General features: G+C 35.9%; 1 protein-coding gene across 1 annotated transcript in view; it reads left to right on the top strand.

Moving 5' to 3' along the window:
- Window positions 1–18,792, top strand: part of CC2D2A (coiled-coil and C2 domain containing 2A) — a 43,876-nt gene that overhangs the window by 1,603 nt on the left and 23,481 nt on the right. The window contains exons 2-14 of the mRNA XM_026052402.1: window positions 3,290–3,378; window positions 3,786–3,887; window positions 5,128–5,229; window positions 6,040–6,219; window positions 6,671–6,824; window positions 8,179–8,315; window positions 9,752–9,883; window positions 11,383–11,592; window positions 12,468–12,574; window positions 15,423–15,563; window positions 15,992–16,148; window positions 17,103–17,338; window positions 18,240–18,417. Coding sequence (XP_025908187.1) covers window positions 3,290–3,378; window positions 3,786–3,887; window positions 5,128–5,229; window positions 6,040–6,219; window positions 6,671–6,824; window positions 8,179–8,315; window positions 9,752–9,883; window positions 11,383–11,592; window positions 12,468–12,574; window positions 15,423–15,563; window positions 15,992–16,148; window positions 17,103–17,338; window positions 18,240–18,417 — 1,925 coding nt within the window. The remainder of the gene's footprint in view (window positions 1–3,289; window positions 3,379–3,785; window positions 3,888–5,127; window positions 5,230–6,039; window positions 6,220–6,670; window positions 6,825–8,178; window positions 8,316–9,751; window positions 9,884–11,382; window positions 11,593–12,467; window positions 12,575–15,422; window positions 15,564–15,991; window positions 16,149–17,102; window positions 17,339–18,239; window positions 18,418–18,792) is intronic.

Below are 18,792 nucleotides of genomic sequence, written 5' to 3'. Positions count from 1 at the left end.
TAATTATCTTTTCTCTTATTAGATAATTTGGTTATAGTGATAATTGTAAAATATATAAGAAAATACTCTCAGGTCTGGTATTTGAAATTCTAGACTTCAAGGAATCTGAATGATAAGAACTTTTTTGATGCAGCTGATGACAGGTCTGAAATGCTTATTCTTGACACAATGCTCATGGATAGTTATCATAACTTCCATAACTCATAAAAATTATTCATAAATTGCCTATAGAGCCCTTTCACTCCAACAGAAGAAAATTCTGTAAGTTTCCTTCAAGAAATAAAGTAAATGATTTGTGTGAATTCTTTTAACTGAAAATAGTTTCTTTAGTTTCTTTTTTTAACTGAAAACAGTAACTGAAGCATCGAGCACAAACAATAATCAAAACTACCACTGAGTTAAACATTCCTTTCCTTATGTGTAGAAAGAATAATTGCTGTTTTGTAGCAAGTAACTGATTCATTCATTTAAAGGGGAAAAAAAAAATCTCCTGCAAAGGGAACACTGGTTTCAGAGGTTTTAACTGGTTCGCAGTTAAAGTGACCTCTAATTGCTTTGGCACTAATTTTACGTTTTTACCCTCTTTACTGTAACCTCATTTGTTTGAAAGCATTTGCCAGGAATTGTCAAAATACCAGGACTCAGAATGAGCTCTTATTTGTTGGTTCCCTAATTAATCAAAATGGAATTGAAATGAAGCTTTTACTTTAGTGAAATAGTGATAGCTGGTGCAAGTGAACTGAAAAGAAACCTATCATAGGAAAAAAAATTAAAAAGGAAATCTACCTTAGAGTAGATTTAACTCTATTAACTCAGCTGACACCCTTTTTCTTCCCCTGTAACTTTTCCTTAACTTGCTCTTGTGGAGATTCCACAACTTTCCAAGAATTTTTACTTCAAAAGTAGAATACCCCAGTATGTGACCAAAGACCTTTGCAGCAATTTCAGTCTACAGTTTCTATGTCCATTTGACATGTAGAGCCTTTCTGTGTGTAACAGCATTTCATTATCGTGCCCCAAACGCACCAAAACCCGTCTCAATTCATCTGTTCAGCAAGTGTGACTTGAGACATCTGTCAGTTTGACCATACTGTTGATATGCATTATTCTGTCAATCAGATTACCAGTGAAGTTTTAAAAAGCATTAGATTGAGACAAATGCCTGAAAACACCTGCTTATTGTGGGTTTTGATAAGAAAGTAGCAGTTAAATAGTAAATTCTCTTTAAATTATTTTTCCAGCAACTTTCATAACCCTATTTCTTTTTGGTAATTCCATTAAAATGCTTTCTAGGGTGTGACCTTTTCTATAAGGCTTGGTCAAGAGTTGTTCAGTGTTGCTGGACTCACTTTTCTTTTAGTAAAGGCAAGTCTTCGTTGCTAGAGACTGACCTCCAGGGTCCTAGTGTTTCTGAGGACAAGTCTGACCAGTAGAAATGGATGTGAAAAAGACCCTGAATACTTCGAGCTCATCCGTTTCTCCTGCCATCAGGTCCTCTGCCCCACTGAGCAGTGGACTTATTTTCCCACTTTCCTTACTCATCATTTGGCTATTAATATACCTGTAGCCTGCCTTCTTGTTGCCGTTCACATCCTCAGCAAAATTGAAATCCAAGTCTTTGGCTTGAACTGAACAAAGCCTTGAACTCCAAGGCTTTGGCTTCTGTGATGCAATCCTTGCACTTGGCATGTGGGATAGGTTCCTGTTCCCTATGTTCCTCCTGGGTGATGTGTCCCTGCTTCCATCTCTTGGATGCTTCTTTTCATGTATGAATTCAGTTAGGAGCTGCCTGTTCATGCACGCAGGCCTCCTGCTGCTGTTGCCCGACTACCTGCAGGTTGGTACAGGCTGTCTGAGCTTGGAGAAGCTGATCCTTGATATCAACCAGCTCTGCTGCACCTCTCTTTCCCTCAAGACTGTGCTCCGTGAGGTTTTTCCAAGGAGACCCCTGAACAGGCTAAAGTCTGCCCTTCTGAAGTCTGCGTGTGTGATCCCACATTTTGCCCTGTTCCTTCCTTTTGGGATCCTGAATTGCACCGTCTCATGCAATTCCCTACATGCTGGGTCACTTCCACTGAGGCTGCTCCCAGCCTTCCCATCCCAACCAGGTACCTCTTGTCTGTGCGTGTCAGGTCTCGCAGAGTGAATACAGGGCAACTCCCCCTGCCAGGCTGTGCTTCCTGAAGAGCCTGTATCCATGCACTGCAGCTATCCTACCTGGCCTCTGCATGCCAGTGCGATCGCAGCCCTGTTCCCAAGTGCAGGTCTCTAATTTCTCTTTCCATCCACACTGTAGATGTTCATGTACAGACGCTTCAGAGAAACACTCAGTCATGCTTCTTGGATTTTGAATTAAGGAGAAAAAACTTGAAAAACTTTTTTTTAATATGTTCCCCAAATCCTCTCAGTGAAGACTAATTTCTTCATGTCAAAATTAGGCTTTGTTTTCTGAAACCTATGGTGGTGGTAAAATATGCTTCTGCATTGAAGTAACTATTCAGAGTTATGATACGCATAGCTGGAAGTTAGAAAAAGTGTTAGACTTGAGAATGAACAAATTGTTTTCAGAATAAACAGAGAAGCTGGGCAAATACAAAACTGAGGGTAAACACTGTTCTCTTAACAGATATTTCAGTGGCAACAAAATATCTCAAACTTTGCATCCTCACCAGAATGAATGATAGTGAAAGAATATTCCATGGTCCTCTTGTAGCTCTACTGATTCCAGAACGATGGCAAAAGTAGAATTGGGAGCAGACTGTGTGAAATTGAAGCTAATTGGCGGTTCTTAGTCAGATGGGGTAAAATGCACCTTATTTTCTTGATTGTACTAGAGGTATTGTTCAAAAGCACCACCAGAGACGTTTTTGTCAATACAAAAAGCAAGTAGCTCTCAACTGACAAAAAAAGCAGATTTATAAATACTTTTTATTGTTCTCATCACAGCTGAATCATGATGCACAGCTCTCAAAGCAGCACTTAGTATCAGAACTAAACAATTTTAATATTTTATAAAATCAAGTAATTAAATATTTTTAAATAGAAAAATATCAGCAGTGCTTAAGGTGTTCAGGGTATGTTATAAAAGGCATATACACCTCAGCCAGAGGTATTTGTAAATAATCTATTATGTCTTAATCATTAAACTATTTTTACATTGGGACATTTTCTCATTCAAATCCTTTCTTTTGGAACCTGGAATTTTGTTTGTATTAAATGCTCTATTTTAAACAATTTTAGATTTCTTTCACCAAATACTTAATGTGCTACCATGTTTTCTCTATTACAGGTTTGCCACCTGTTCCTTCTGCATCAAGGACAGGGTTTGCAGAGTTTTCTGTTAGGGAACGAATGAGAGAGAAACTCAAAGCTGCAAGGGTGAGTGTGTTTCAGAGATTCTAGATTTTAGTTTTGCTGATATTAGTGAAGCTGATTCAGAATAGCTGCACTTTTTCAGTGACTGTTTTGTGTCAGTTTTTCTGAAGATTATTTAACTCATCTGTAATAAAAATATTGTTTGATAATTAAAAGGATGAAGAGCCTTCTGTGTTTCTGTCAGAAAAAAATCACATTGTTCTGAAATAAATGGATTTAGTTGTAAAATTACTGTGCGGTATAATGAGCATTAACATCTAGGTCTGTAAAATCACTTAAGCTGATTATGTAGTTGAAACTGACTGTCACTAATAAAAGCAGGCATAAGCTTTTGTGCTTCTGGGAATTATTTTAGCATTAGTTCTATTATATTCCTATTATAGCTGAGTATTATTTTTGGCTTTGCTTAGTCGAAAGCAGAAAGTACATTTTTGCAAGAGGACTCCAGTCCACGACCAAGGCGTTTGAAAAGCATTAGGGAGAAAAAAACACAAGGCAGACTGGATAAAGAGGTAAGAATATATTGCGTCTTGCTCTCCTGATAATAAGAAAATGAAGATGAAACAACAAATAATTCAAAGGCTACAGATGGTCTTAGGTAAGGAAGAAGATTCATCATTTGTGAGTGATCACAGTGATGTTATTGTTTGATTGGTTACTAGGACCTTTTCCAATTCATGCTTTTAATGTACATATTTAGTAAAAATGATTTGCTTTCATTATAGTGTAAACATCAAGTGAAACTTATGTCATTTGCCAGTTAATGACTTCTCTTGTTTAACTTTGAAGCATTTAAAAGATAAGGCAATAAAAAAAAAATACTTTTTTTTATGGTTTTACAGTGTAATTGGTAAAGATGGCGTGTCAATTTCATGTCATTGTATTTCCTTGATTTTTTTCTTTTTAAGTATGAATACATGCTTTGTTAGAAACTAATTTCATATGCAGAACTATCAAAGGCTGTGCATGTGCAGAACTCACACCACGATGTGGTTCTTTACCACAAGGTAAAGAACGACGTATTGCGGCAACACTCTTATTTGGAATTCCAAACAATGTGAATTTTGTTCTTTTTTTGGTAAGGTAGTACCTGTTTGTGTAGATGCAGGGAATTGTTCTGCTTACATCAAGAAGATGTAGAAGGGATAGCTGTATTAAAAGTTAATTATTAGTTTTTATATTCGGCGTATTTGAAATCATTTGCATACTAATATATTACCTGTACTTAACTTACACATGTATGGAGTTTGAGGGGTTTTCATTATTGTTATTTTGAAGTTTAGTCTGAATAAACATAAGCATGAAAGAAATCATAATTTGATCTAAGAATTCATGCTAAATGGAAAAGCAGATAGAGTATTAGATGGGTTTACATTGGCTTATGTTGAAGGAGTTTAGTGAACTCGCTGAAGCGACATGAGAACCAGTGATGGTTACCTGCAGGAAACTGTGGGGACTGATAAAGCTTTAGAAAATTGGGAAGAGATAAACATGCTAGTCTCATGCTGGAGAAGGTGGAGGAATCCATCTATGGAATTGCAGGATGCCCTAACAATAACTGCCTGAAAAAGATGCAGCTTTTTTGATAAACATGAATTTGGTATATTTATCATCACAATGATTGTGAATGCTTTCTCTTTTGTTAGTTTTTACTGTGGGAATGCAACATCTAATCTTTTTATTCAGCTGTTTGACTTATATTTGATGTGCAGGCAATTAAATACAATAATTTGCATATTTATTCTTATGTAGTCTGATAAAGATGAATTTAGGGAGATGCAAGAGGATGAATCTCACATATCATCAAAAGTAAAGTTTCGTGATTCTACCAAAAAAGCTAAGCAAAAGCCACCAGTAAGTATCACTTTCTTTATTTCAGTGAAATTAATTTCATTTAACTCTGTGTGGTTTCAGGATTCTCTTTGATGAAAGAGCCAACAGAATTTAGTCTTAAGCTGTAGAGAGGCTTATGTTTAATTTTTTTTTTTTTTAAAAAAAAAAAAAAGCTTTGCAAGCAGTGTATGCCAAGAATGGAAAATCTTGCTAATTACAGGACTAAAAAGAAGATCAAATAAATCCATCTGGACACAGTTACTGAAGCTCATAGAAGAACTTTCTTTTTTTTTAGAAATTCTCTACTTAGTGCCACTCATTGGCAAATACAGCAATACACAGATTTCTATACTGATATTTTTAGCCACAAAATACTTCTGTTCATTCTTGTATTAAAAGCATTCCTTCTAGCATAGGGAGACCTGTGTCCTTCAGAGGCAAAATACCATTAGCAATTTTTGTTCCTGTGATTCACCTCAACACCTGCAATGCCAGATCAGTGGTTATTATAGGCAGGATTTAAACATTGGCATTTGTGTTTCAGAGATTGTTTATATTTAAAAAAAATGAGATGGTCAAAGTTGAACCAGGTAACCTTTTAAATAAAGCTTCACAAGAAATATTTCATGAAATAATACTATAACAATAGAGGAATTCCTTCTGACATTTTAAAATGTTTCAATCAGTTTCAGTGTTTAAATTTGTCACTTCTAAAGTAATTAGAATCCTGTCACAAGTGTTTATGCACATTATTACTATTGTTAATAATATTTTTACTTGTCCTAAAATTCTTATAAATTTTGTACTCAAGTATGTGTCTTCTCTTCTTAGATCCAGAATGATTTTCCTTCTGCTGAGGAAGCATACAAGTTCTTTACTTTTGATTTTGATTCTGAAGCAGAGAGAAAAAAGACTGGAATTAAGAAAAGGAATGAGCTAAATCATGAAGAGGAGGAAGCAGAAGAGGAAGACGCAGAAACTCATGAGGAAGGACAAGAGGAGGATGAAACAGTAAGAACTGCAGAATACATATTCATATTTTTATTTAGATTTCTTAATTTTTAATTCTCACTGGTGGCCAGCAATAGAACGAGGGGTAATGGCCACAAGCTGAAGCACAAGAAGTTCCATCTCCAGGTGAGGAGCAACTTTACTGTTAGGGTGACAGAGCAGTGGAACAGGCTGCCCAGGGAGGTTATGGAGTCTCCTACTCTGGAGGTCTTCAAAACCCACCTGGATGCCACCGTGTGCCACATGCTCTGGGTTTCCCAGCTTGATCAGGAAGGTTGGACTAGATGATCTCTAGAGGTCCCTTCCAACCTTAACTATTCTGTGATTCTGTAATTTTTAATCCTCTAGTATGAAATGATAATAATCTTTAAGGTTCTGAAAGCATACTTTGTGAATATTCTCTATTAACACATAGATAAAATAATAGTTTTTTTTTGTATCTAAACTACAGGATGAAGATGTGCACCTTGTTAAGGATGACGATTTATTCATTTTAGAGCAGGAAGCCCAAGACATTCTGGTAGAGAAACCTGCTGAGTATGAAAGCTACTCTGAGCAACTCCGCAAGGAAAAAGAATTTCTCTTCATTCCCAGTATGAAAGCGGGTGTGTAGTTTGTGCTTATCCCTTTTCTTTCTGGATTTGGTATGATGTGGCACACTGGGACCTAGTAAAACATGTTGTATCAGGCAGTGTAGTTACATTTCGTTGCGGTGCTGCAACACTGATTTTCCAGACAACTCTGTGTCTGAAAAGATTTGACAAATAAATTAACTAGGAGTACGTACACCTCAGCATGTCACCATCTGGTACACTAGCTAAAGAACTTGGGGATCATTCATTGCTCTCAAGTTTAGGAATTACATTATTTATCCTATCCAAAATTTTGCAGTGTGTATACTTCCAAGTACTAAGAGGAGCTGGTGCGAAGGATAATACATGTATTATATTTCAATGTAACTTGTAGTATTTCAGTTAACCACACCCTTATTTTTTTTCCAGGTGGCAAGTTTGCCATGAGCCGCCTAAGTTACTTTAGTAATTTGGTGTTATAAGGGACTAAAATCTGGTTTTGTGACTTGAAAGTATTCAACTGTCTCTAATTTTGTTGCCTTGCCTGCACAGAAAAACTTCAAATAAAAAAACTACAAAATTCTTAAAATTTACTTTCTAGAGTCACTAGCTGCTTTCTGATATTTGAAGTGGAAGCAACAGAAATCAGTCTCTGGATGCTGGTTGGCACCAGAATGATGTCTGAACCAGCTTGCTGCAGCAATGCCAAAATACTTGGCTTTGTGTGCCTCTAATTTTTCATCTCTTAACTAATTTCTGGTTGCTTGCAGGCTTCTAATTTTAGAGGATAGCTTGATTGTAACCCTTGATATCACCGCTTTCTATTTTGATGGCAAAAGGAGAGATTGCTCCTTGAAACATGCCCGTATGCCAGTGGGGTAGTCCTGCAGGCAGTCTTGAAAAAAATCCCCCATGACTTTCTATACATGTTCCACTTATTGTACAAGAGTAGAACAGATTAATTAGTTGGTGTTAACTGTTCAATTTAACAATATTTTAGGTTTCATTTTACATGGCAATGCCTCAATGTTTTGTATAATCGGTTGCTGCTGCTGAAGTGACCGTACAATTTCTGCAAGCAATCACGAAAACTGAATTCTGCTAAATTATTTAGAGAGTTCTTGGGATAAGAAATATTTAAATTTGTTTTTTGGAAAATTTGTGACAAGTTTACAGCATAATTAAACAGGATCTGTGATGTTTTGAAAAGGACCTGCTTTGGTTATATGCCTATATTTGTTTTTCCTAATTAGAAAAATATTGTTGTCAGCACGTGTATTATGTGATACCATTTGTTTTAAGAACAGGCTGGGCACTCTGAAAATTGATAAATTAGATCTCCAGTTTTAAGCTATTTTACATGCCTTTCTATTTAATTTCTCATTAGTGCCTGCCTCTCAGAAGATGCCTGAAAACATGCAGCCTAGGTTCCTCGAGGATGAGGGTCTTTACACAGGAGAAAGGCCCTTTGTATCTCCATCGAATCTGAATATATTAGAAAACAGAATACTCAGACAGGAGCGAGTAAGTCATCACTTTCTCACATGTCTTATACAGGTTTATTTATCAGATTTATTCATATTTTATTCTGTTACAATTAAGTGAGTAGATGGTCATGCTAATCTGGAGTTTAAAATATTTGGCAGTGTCAGACTTCAGAAACTGTGGCTTTCATCGCAGTACTCTTTAGTGTATTCCAATAGCCAAAGCACCAGACTGGGCCTTAGAAACTTGGTGTCTGGTTCCTATCTTTACTGTTAGCCTAACTGGGGAAAAAAAGCTTTTTGACTTGTTTGTGCCAGAATTTAGTTGCCCACAAAACAGGAATAAGAATGCTGCTTTTCTATTTTTTTTTTTTTTTTTTTGGTTAAGATCTGTTAGTATTTACTGGAAGATGAAAGAAAAAAAAATATTTTTTGTGTCTGCTGAAGATAACATGAAGTAATGGACTTCTTGGAAATTTACTGATCAGACTGTAATGGTAATTAAATATGAAATAGATTATTAGATTATCTGCAAAAGATGCAGAAACTCTTAAATTTTTGAGTGGCTTATAGAAACACCTATTATGGCAGTTTGTGTATATATTTTTATCCTTCCTTAGTCTGCGTAGCTTAGTATACATTTAAGCTAGTTTATAGCAGTTACTCTTTATATTATCCAGTGATTCTATAACTTCCTTCTGTGCTAGCAGAGACGTTTTGGCAAGCAAGTCTGAGAATACATACAGGTTTAAAATTTGGGGCTGGCTACTTTCAACCCAGTTGGTTTCCTGGTTTGCTTTACTGTGTTACCACATAAATATGTCTGACATTAGGGACAGCTTTAAGCTGCTTGGGAATAAGAAGGCAGAGCAGCATCTTTCAGCAGCTGGATTGGTTTAAGCTATTCTTGAACCCAAGTTATGAGAGTGAAGGGATACGTTAGGTCAATGCTTAAACTCTGAAGAGCCATGAATAGCAGTCTGTTTGCAAGACATTTTCTTCATCTGCTTTCGGAGATGCTGTTCTTAATTAGTTCAGGTTATGAAATAGTTGAGAGATGGCCTGAAAGATGATCTCTAAAACCCTTTGTTTTATGATTTTTATAATCCAATTTAAAGGTGTGGGTGGCAGTCTGATATAAAACAGATTATGACTGTTTTGGCGAACATGCTATTTAAATATTGAATGTTGTTAATGCTTATGGGTTTGAAAGAAAAAAAATCAGTAACATGCAATTCTGGAAATAAAAAGAATATTTAAAGTTTGAGTCATTCCCTTGGTCATGAGAGTTTAAAGCCTGTCTATATAGTATTCTTGGAATTTTTATTGCTGTGGGTTAGAAAAGTTTTGGTTAATTCAGTCACAGGCAATTCATAGTCATCTCTCCTTCCTTAATTTTTCCTAATAATTATAATTTTGCAAGACATTTCCATATAAAGTGTGGAAAAAAAACTAATTTTATTTTCTTATCTATAGGGGAAAGAGTGGTTCGGTGATGATGGCAAAATCTTAGCATTGCCCAATCCAATTAAACAGTCTCTTACCAGGCCTCCAATATTTTCATTGGAAGAAGGCATTGAACCTGAACTTGAAACACTGTATAGAAAGGTAAGTGTATTTCACAAATATTGTTCATGACACCCTGTATCCCATTCATCCTTCACCAGAAGCCCTGGTGATCTGAAGGGCTTTGTGCTAAGATCCATAAATGCTGCATTATATTCTACAATTCTGTATTCTTCTGCTTTCTTTGCTCCACTTTCTCCAGTAAAGTCCATCTGTATTTTCCTGTGAAAGTGATGCATGCAGAAGGATGAAGAGTTTAGCCAGTAATACTGGTTAAATTAGTACAAGTGACAGTGCAGGATGCATTTCAAGTGTGGGGGTCTCCACAGCCTCTGTGAGGCACCCTTGGATAGTTCAATGCCAAAGTTGCACTACAGCGGAGTAGGTCTTGTGTTTAATACATGTTTAGTGTAGCTGTGAAACACTTCCAGACAGGAGCTGCTGTCAGGCAGACAATCAGGGCAGAGTTATTTTCTGTAGTTTTAAGAGGTAAAATAAACAGTTGTGTATGTGCATGTTGGTTATTTTGTACTCATGAACCTGCTTAAGCTTTTATGTGCACTTCACTCATAGAAAGCATTTTATTTTGAACTAAATTGCACCAGTTCAAATCTTTATTCTTTTATTTTTTATTTTTTTTTTTTTTCCCCTTAAATTTAGTAATCTGCCCTGGCAATAATCAGTTGCAGTGTGTAGTCAGTAGAGATCAAAATTACTTTCAGTTAAAACCTTTCAACTGTGTCAGATAAGCAAGTGTTAATTACTGTGCTTATTAGTACCCTTGAAAAAACTGTCACTTTTTAGACTTTAAGGTAGATGCTCTCTTGGCATATGGAAATGTTTCTGTAGAGCTGCTGTTGACAGATTTGAATGTACCTTTTTAGCTTGTGCTGGTTACAAACATGCATTTCTCAGGACATATCACAGATCTATGCAAGGTATTCCTACCTCTGTGGAAAGAGATTTTTGCCTAACAGATACAGCAAACTTAGGGCAAGGGAACCTATGTTTCAAAAATATCATGTTTACATGACAAGTGACATTTAAATGCCCAAATCACTTTTGAAACAAGGACTTAAGCATTACCTGCCTTTACACTGCACAGAGTCGAGACATATTTTCCCTTTGGCTTAACCTAAGTTATCTGCAGGGAAGGCTATTCTAGAACCTTGGTTTGTCTCTTTTAAATAAGAGTCCTAAGGAAAAATAAGCCAATTCCAAACCAGCAGGTAAAAATAGGACTGGTGAATGAGACTGAATAGTCTGAAGATTCCATCTTCTCTTTTATCCCTTAATCCCCTTTTGCCTCAAGTAAAATTCCCCGTCAAAGAGGTAAATCATGATTTTGCTGTGTAGAATAATCTTGCTGTTGGTGTGTCGTCCACTGATTAATGAAACCAAGAAGTTACTGCAGAAGCCCTTATGATTTAAGACTCGGACTTGTGTAGGTAATGCTAAATGTGTTGTTGCCTGCTTCAGGATTTCTTTCAGGACAGTTTTCTTGGAGCTTCTAAATACGCTTCATTCTTTTCTCATTTCAGGCAATAAAAGTGACTGCCGCCAATCAGTATCTTGTCGGATCTGGAGATTTTCAGGGGCCATTTCAATTGGATATTGATATTTCTGGATTAATTTTTACTCATCATCCATGTTTTAGCCGTGAACATGTGTTAGCAGCTAAACTGGCTCAGTTATACGATCAGTATCTAGCAAGAAAGCAGAAGAATCTTACAACTCTTCTCACAGACAAGGTATTTCCATTGCATTTTCATAGTTTCCTGAAATATGATGTGACAGTTGAAGGTAAACAGCTAAATTTGTGTCTTCAAAGTATAGCAATGACGTTTCTAATTATATGTCATGAGAGATATTTTACCCGAAGATAAAAATTTAATTTCAGTTCTGTTGCTCCATGTGCAGTGCAGGACTGCCTTTTTAAGATTAGAGAATGCTTTGATCTATTTAACATGAGCTCCACAAAGGCTCTGCTCTAAAAGTGAATATAATTGGCAGAACGTGATAAAACTTAGTACCCCTTATACAGAACATCCAGAATTATTTTTCAGTGAATTATAGATAAAAGACTTTACAGAATTGTGTACACGGGTTCTGGCAGGCAGATAGATTGTATTCAAGGATGGAGAAAAGTGAGTGAGTTTTAGTTTTAGTTGTCAGTTAAGAATAATAATATAAAAAGTTTATTTACACTAATATATAGAAATACTGATAGCCCATTTCCACATTTGTCGGAGATGCGGTGGTTTAAGTTCTATTACCGGCAGAAGCCCTTTCTGATCCTGCCTTTTAGAGAAGGTTTTTTTGCAGACTCCCTATTTATCCTTTCTGATTGCTGAGGTTTCTGAATAACACCTAGATCAGCCCTGGCCCCTTGTTCAGATCCATCAGAGCAAAATAAATCAGTACTTCTCTCACATGTTGGGATTTTAAAATTTAATCTTAAAGAAGCAGCAAGATTCACAGACTTGGCAAAACCATAACCCTGTAAATAAAGGACTGAGACAATTCAGTGTTTTCTATTATGTAGTACTTGTCCAGTTCTTGTATAATTGCAGTCCACACGATGCCCCATAAATGTGACCATCTATTAATTGTTTGTTCATTGAAGCTTCATGCTCTGAGGAATGCTGTGCAATGTAGTATAGAGGGTGGTGATGCTGCTGCTCCTAAGCCAATAGCACAACAGAGCATACCTGAATACAAAATGGAAATCAGGTAAGTTCAGAATCATTACATTGCTGCTTTTTAAAAATGCCTGTGGTTTTTATTGTTGGTTTGTTTTTCCTCTCTGTGCTGGTACAGAAGGTAAATACATGCTGGGATTTTAAATTTAATTGTAAATTGTTGAAGTCAAAACTAAAAAAATCCATTTAGATGGAATTTTGAGAGCTTAAGAATTCTTACTCGTAATTTGAGTGAAACACAATGAAGAAAATGTAACTTAGAAATCTTTCTGCAGAAGTTTTTTTTAATTTGATTACTTATTGATTACTTAGTAATTATTTACTTTACATTTTGTGCAATTCAAATTAAATTGAAGTTTGAGTGAACATCACTAGGAAAACTAAAGATCACACAGCAATGCAAGTGGCAATTTTTGAAGAGGCAAGGAAGTTAATTTTTCCCGTCTTCCCTTTGCTTGTTACATAAGGCATTGATACCAAAACAGAGGGTTCTTGACTCATTTCCTGGTTCTTAGGTATGCCCATCATGTTTTTGCCAATGGTTTAGTATACATGAAGTGGAAGAATTTTGTTCTACAAGAATGCATTTATTCTTCTTGGACAGTGAATGGATAGTAAAAATATATTTTTATGTTTTGGTTTGCTAGTGAAACTTAGTATTAATTTGGTGAATGTACAGTGTTGAACTGTAACTAGTATGATAATAAGTTTGTTTGGAGATATATGCTGAACAGCCATTTAAATAGTAGATAAACATCTTTGTATATTGATAAATTCTTTTTATTAAGTATCTACTATATTACATTTAAATAGAGATCTGAACTGAAGTAGTGACTTTCCTGAATAATCTTTAGAATAGTATAACAATTCCACTTCTTTTTATCACAACTCTACTTTCAGCCTTAGAATCCACTTTTTTTTTTTTTCCCGCCTCCCATAGAAGAGGAGCTTTTTGGGCAGAAGAGGGGGAATAGTGTAATGTGGGTTTTGTTTGTTTGTGTTGTGTGTGGGGGGGGTTTCCTTGTTTGTTTGTTTTTTCCTTCTCCCTATGTGCCTGCTGGAAGAAGTAGCAGCAGGAGGGTTGCAGTTACTATCCGGGACCTAAGTTACAGGAGCTCTCCCCAGGGGAGGCATGGGCTTTAGCAATGAGAAATCTCACTGTGAGAGGGAGGTTCTTAGATTTTGGAACCAGCTCTGAGATGTACTTTATAGTTTAATTAGATAAAACGTTCCTTCTGGATAACTAATTTTTCTAGGCCTTGAGTGTATTAGTTTAGTGTCACGGCGTTATGAATCAGAAGAAACTCAGTTGAAATCCATGAGATCACAGTGTTGCATAAGTAATATGAGGCTGGGATTACTTTTCATATCTGTAATTCTTTTTGAATCCAACTCTGTTGTTGGCAACTGTTGTGCATGCTTAGAGAGGCTCAGGATTCTTTTTTTTATTGCTCTGGTATCCAATCTTAACTTGGAGTACTGTATTGATAAAAACATCTGACCTACCCTCTTCTGACATTGCAGTCCCCTCGTGATTAATGTAGCACACTCATAAGGAACTAATTTTCACAAGATGAGGAAAAGCACAGCATGGAAAATCACCTTTCCCATTACTGCCTCCAGAATCAAAGAGCACTTGTGTGCTCTTTGCAGTCTGTACAGCAGAACTGTCGCTTACCATCAGTTTGAGAGAGGAATGACATTTGAATGCAGAAAACTTGAAAATTAGCAATTTCTGTACTTTTATTCTCACATGCTGAAGAGGAAGCCAATACCTGTGGACTTCAGATTTAGGGCTCTTGTGGCTGATGTATTTTATCAGAAGTGGTTCTCTCAGGTGTTCAGGTCTTGACTCCAACCAAAATACATTAGATAAGTTATTGTCAGTCTGTACCTGTGTCTGCTCTAACTTTCTCTGTTTGACACAAAAGAAAAGATTGAAAATCTGTATGGATAAGTACTATTCAAGCTGCTAGGTAACGCAGTGGTGAAGTTGCTCGTTTTACTTTCCAGGAAGTCTTTTTAAAGTCTTTGCTCTGACGTCACTTGTGCTTTTAAATAGTATAGAGGTATTGCTTCTCCGACCTTTAACTCGGCCTCCCGTTCTTTCATGTTCTTTGAATATTACAATTATTAATATTTCAGATTGCCTCATTTTTTGATCATACTGTTTTTCCTGGACATGTTTAGCTGCTAAGAGGAAGCAAATGCTTGTGCTGCATAATCATTTGCATTATTCACAAGTGTGTGTTGGTGATTAAAGGTACTAATGAATGTTGCCTACCAATTAAAAGGTGAAAATGCTTCCAAAGATGAAATAACCATTCTGAAGCCAGAGAGAAGCCTTATTAATTTTGCTTGTGTTTAAAATCTTGCAGAGCTGTGTAATACTTGAATTACTTCATAGCAAAGGGATAGTTGTTGTGGGATACTCTAACTGTGTTAGGCCAAAAGAATCTCTGCAAATCCTTATTGCTAATTTTAAAGCATGTTTAATAATATGATTGTTAATAAGCATAACTTCATGGAAGCAGTGTAAGGTTTTGCTGGGCTGTTGTTCACATGCATTTATTCCTAAAATGTTTTTAATGATGTGCAGCTGTAGTAAATACTTCAGAAAATATGAGATTTCTAGAAGCTAACTGTAATTGAAGACAGATTATCCAAAATGCAAGAGACTAGAGTACAGATATTGAAGAAAATCAAATCCCATCACTTTCATACGTGAGTTTTATGCTCCTTGGATTTATACCACTGGATTTATAGCCATCAGTCAAATTGGAAACCACATTGCTGTCTCTCAGTATTTCAGATTTTCACTGTGTTATTCCACTGAGTTATACAACTCTGATTTTGAACATGTGTGTGTATATTTCTAGGCAAACAAGAAGACTTCGTGATGCTGAACAAGAAAAAGATAGAACGTTGCTTAAGGCCATTATAAAAGTTTGGAAAGAAATGAAATCCCTCCGTGACTTTCAGAAGTTTACCAACACACCCATGAAACTTTATTTGAGAAAGTAAGTTTTGATAACATGTTTCATGTTTGATTTGCCAGGAGTTTTAATAGCATCAGTCAAATCTGGGAACTGACAACTCTAATGTGAAGTGTGCAAAGATGAAGATTTGACTGATAACTGGCACCAGTTGAGCCTGCCACTGTTCCCTGTGATTTTGAGGGAGTAAGGAAGGTTAAAATAACAAGTAATTACTGTAGCAGAAGGGAGCTAGGAAGAGATACTAAGTAAAGAAAAAAATCCTTATGTTCATTTTGAATGGCAGCTACCTACCATCAACTCTATTAGAGAATCTGTATTGTTAATTTTCTACAGAACACACTTTGGGTATGATGAAATCATGTCATAGAGAATGAAGTTATATGTCATGAGCTTAACTGCAGACTTTTTTATGTTAGTTCATGCAGCATATTCATATAATTGTTTTGAAGGGAAGAGGTTGATCAGAGATTAGATGAGAAAGCATATGAAGCAGAGATTCAGGATGAGATAAATGAATTATTAGAAGAATATAGAGAAGAATATGAAAAGAAAATGGAAGAATATAAAGCTGAGCTGCAGGAGTGGAAATCCTGGAAGAGAGCACAGGTTTGTTTAAAATCTTTGATTTTTACAAAATTTTACCTTATTATTAAATGTCTTCAAACTTTGATTTGCTTGTATAGAAATAATTTAAATATCAGTACAGTCATACAAATATGCTTTGATTTATTTATATTTCTTCAGATGCATTCTGTTTACCTATGATTTGTTAGTAAATTAATTGTTAATTAAAACATTAAAATGTCAAAGATTTTGAAGAGTAGTTGCCTCCCTGGTATTGGTTTTCAGCACCTTAGGAGATTTTTTTTTTCTTTTAATTAGTTTACTGCTCATGTTAAATTCATTTCCTTGTGACAAGGCAGAACATACGGATGAAATTTGTTTCTTTTGTGAGCAGCGAAGCAAAATACTACAGGATATTTTTAATGAGTAGTCAGTCACTGTGTCATCTCACGTGAATTTCAGTTCATGAATGTCTCAAAACTTAAAAAGGCAATTAATCTACCAGCCTTGTACCCTGGAAAGGATTTATTAATACTTGTCTGTACTGCATTTAAAGTCTCAGTTATGCTTTGAAAGGTGTTGACACAGAGGAGCTGAACCAAACACTGAAGCGGGAGGATATTTGCTCATTGCCCTGTTTGAAGAGAAGCCTGTGGCAGTGCCAGCAAAACCACGAGGCTGGTTTTTTCACAGTCCTGTGCAAATGTGCTGCATTCCTCAGCGTGGCGGTGATCGTCCTTTCCTCAAGTATATGCAGGATCCATGGAAGACACTTGCCATGTCTGATGGAAAGTTGGCATGCGGGTGCTGGAAATGCCTTCAGGTGGCACATGACACATTAGTAGCCTATCAGTTGATTTGTTAAATAGAGACCTTAAAATGAGAGCATTCAGTTTGGGGGATTATTGCTAATGCGACCAGTTCTGCCTGTAGCCTATGCACATTCACGAATGCTTGTTAAAAGAAATTCAGGTAGAACATTATTTTTAAATGTAGAAGTCCAAGAAGAAAAAGAAGAAAAAAGATCTTCGAGAAGAAGAAGAATCCATAGATGAGTCTGATCTTGGTGAGGAACCAGTAAAACCCGTCCCACCAAAAATGGTGAATAGCCTGGAAATAGAGCAACAAGTGAGAGAAAAAGTTGACAGCTTCAGAAGGAAACCTGGAGAACCTGTTTTAATTCCTGAGTTAGTCCTGTCAGGAAGCATAACACCAAGTGAGCTTTGTCCTCGGTAAGATACATGTTGGCCTGCAAAATAGTTGCTGTAATGCATGCTTTCATATTGAATTTCTTTTATTGTTTTTTCATACAACTTCAGAAGTCTGTGCTAAGCATTCTGTTTAACCTCATAACTAGAGCATTAAGCTTCTGCTCCCAAAGATGGTTTATTTTAAGTTACATATAACTTGTTTGTGCTGAGCTTGGATTGGGCTTGGAGGATGAACAGACTCTCATTAAACCTTCCTATTTTCCAAGCCCGTGCATGGAACAGTGTTCTATGTAAAGAAATTGTTTTAGGATAGACGAGCTCACTTTTGGCAATAGCAGTCTCAGTAGCTAGTCCTTTACACTGAGTCTCTGGTATAATCAACAACGAAAGGAAAAATAGAGAATCATGTAGTTTCTAACCAGAGATTTCACTGTGTGTAAGAAATTTACTTGTTTGTGTTACTTTCTGCTTTCCACATTTACGCACACAATTTTACATATATCTCAAAGGTTTTGTTCATTTTAAAAGTGCTCTGTATCCTATTGAGTCAACCAATAGCCTCATCAAAGGCTGGGTCTACTAGATATGACTGATAATTCTAGAATCTTAACTGAATTTTGTTTTGGTTGTTGTGCTTTTGAGGAAGGCAATAGGAAGATTTATTTTTCCTTAAATAACTCCTTTAAATGGAGGTGTGTCTGGTGAAGCTAAAATTTGACATCTTCATTTTTAAATTACTTTACATTCATGAAGAGCTGTTAGATATTAGTTTTTAAGCCTCTGTTGTGTAGTGACAATTTTGAAAATATCTCTCTATATATTTGCTTGACTTCTCTTTGAATTATCAGATTTTCATTTAAAATAACTGAAGAATAAAATTGCTATTAAAAATGATATAACAACTTGTTTGACATATTTACAGGGCTGAGGTTTTGCGACGAGAAGATGTGAAGAAACGGTCATCCTTTATAAAAGTCCTTTTCAATTCCAAAGAAGTATCAAGGACTGTTACCCGACCAATAAGTTCAGACTTCAGAGTTCATTTTGGACAGATTTTCAATTTACAAATATTCAATTGGCCAGAGAGTTTGAAACTACAGGTAGGTAATGATTTATCTATGATTCTATCATAGTAGGTTTTAGTATGAAATGTAATGCCTCCTGTGTTGCTTGCTTTTTCTTTGTGGTACTGTTTGGAATTAATAAATTATGGTTAAATATGGGGAAAAATATTAAATATTCAAAGCATGTCATTGAATATATTTGTGGATTGGCCGCTTGATTTTAAAAAACCTGTGATTAATATTGCAGATAAATGTGCCACAACACTGTGCTGTAGTGGCCACATAGCAGTAAAATAACTAACATTTGTAGCAATCTCAATTACTGCAATGTTGATCAAGTTATATGCAGTTAAGCTGAAAATAAAAAAGCACTCTGAATTTGTGACTGAGTGACATGAATTGATTACAGAA

Source organism: Nothoprocta perdicaria, unplaced genomic scaffold, assembly GCF_003342845.1.
Source record: "Nothoprocta perdicaria isolate Ctin4 unplaced genomic scaffold, notPer1 scaffold_88, whole genome shotgun sequence".
Taxonomy (NCBI): domain Eukaryota; kingdom Metazoa; phylum Chordata; class Aves; order Tinamiformes; family Tinamidae; genus Nothoprocta; species Nothoprocta perdicaria.
Note: the sequence above shows the minus strand (reverse complement) of the source record. Positions and strands in the feature narration are given on the sequence as shown.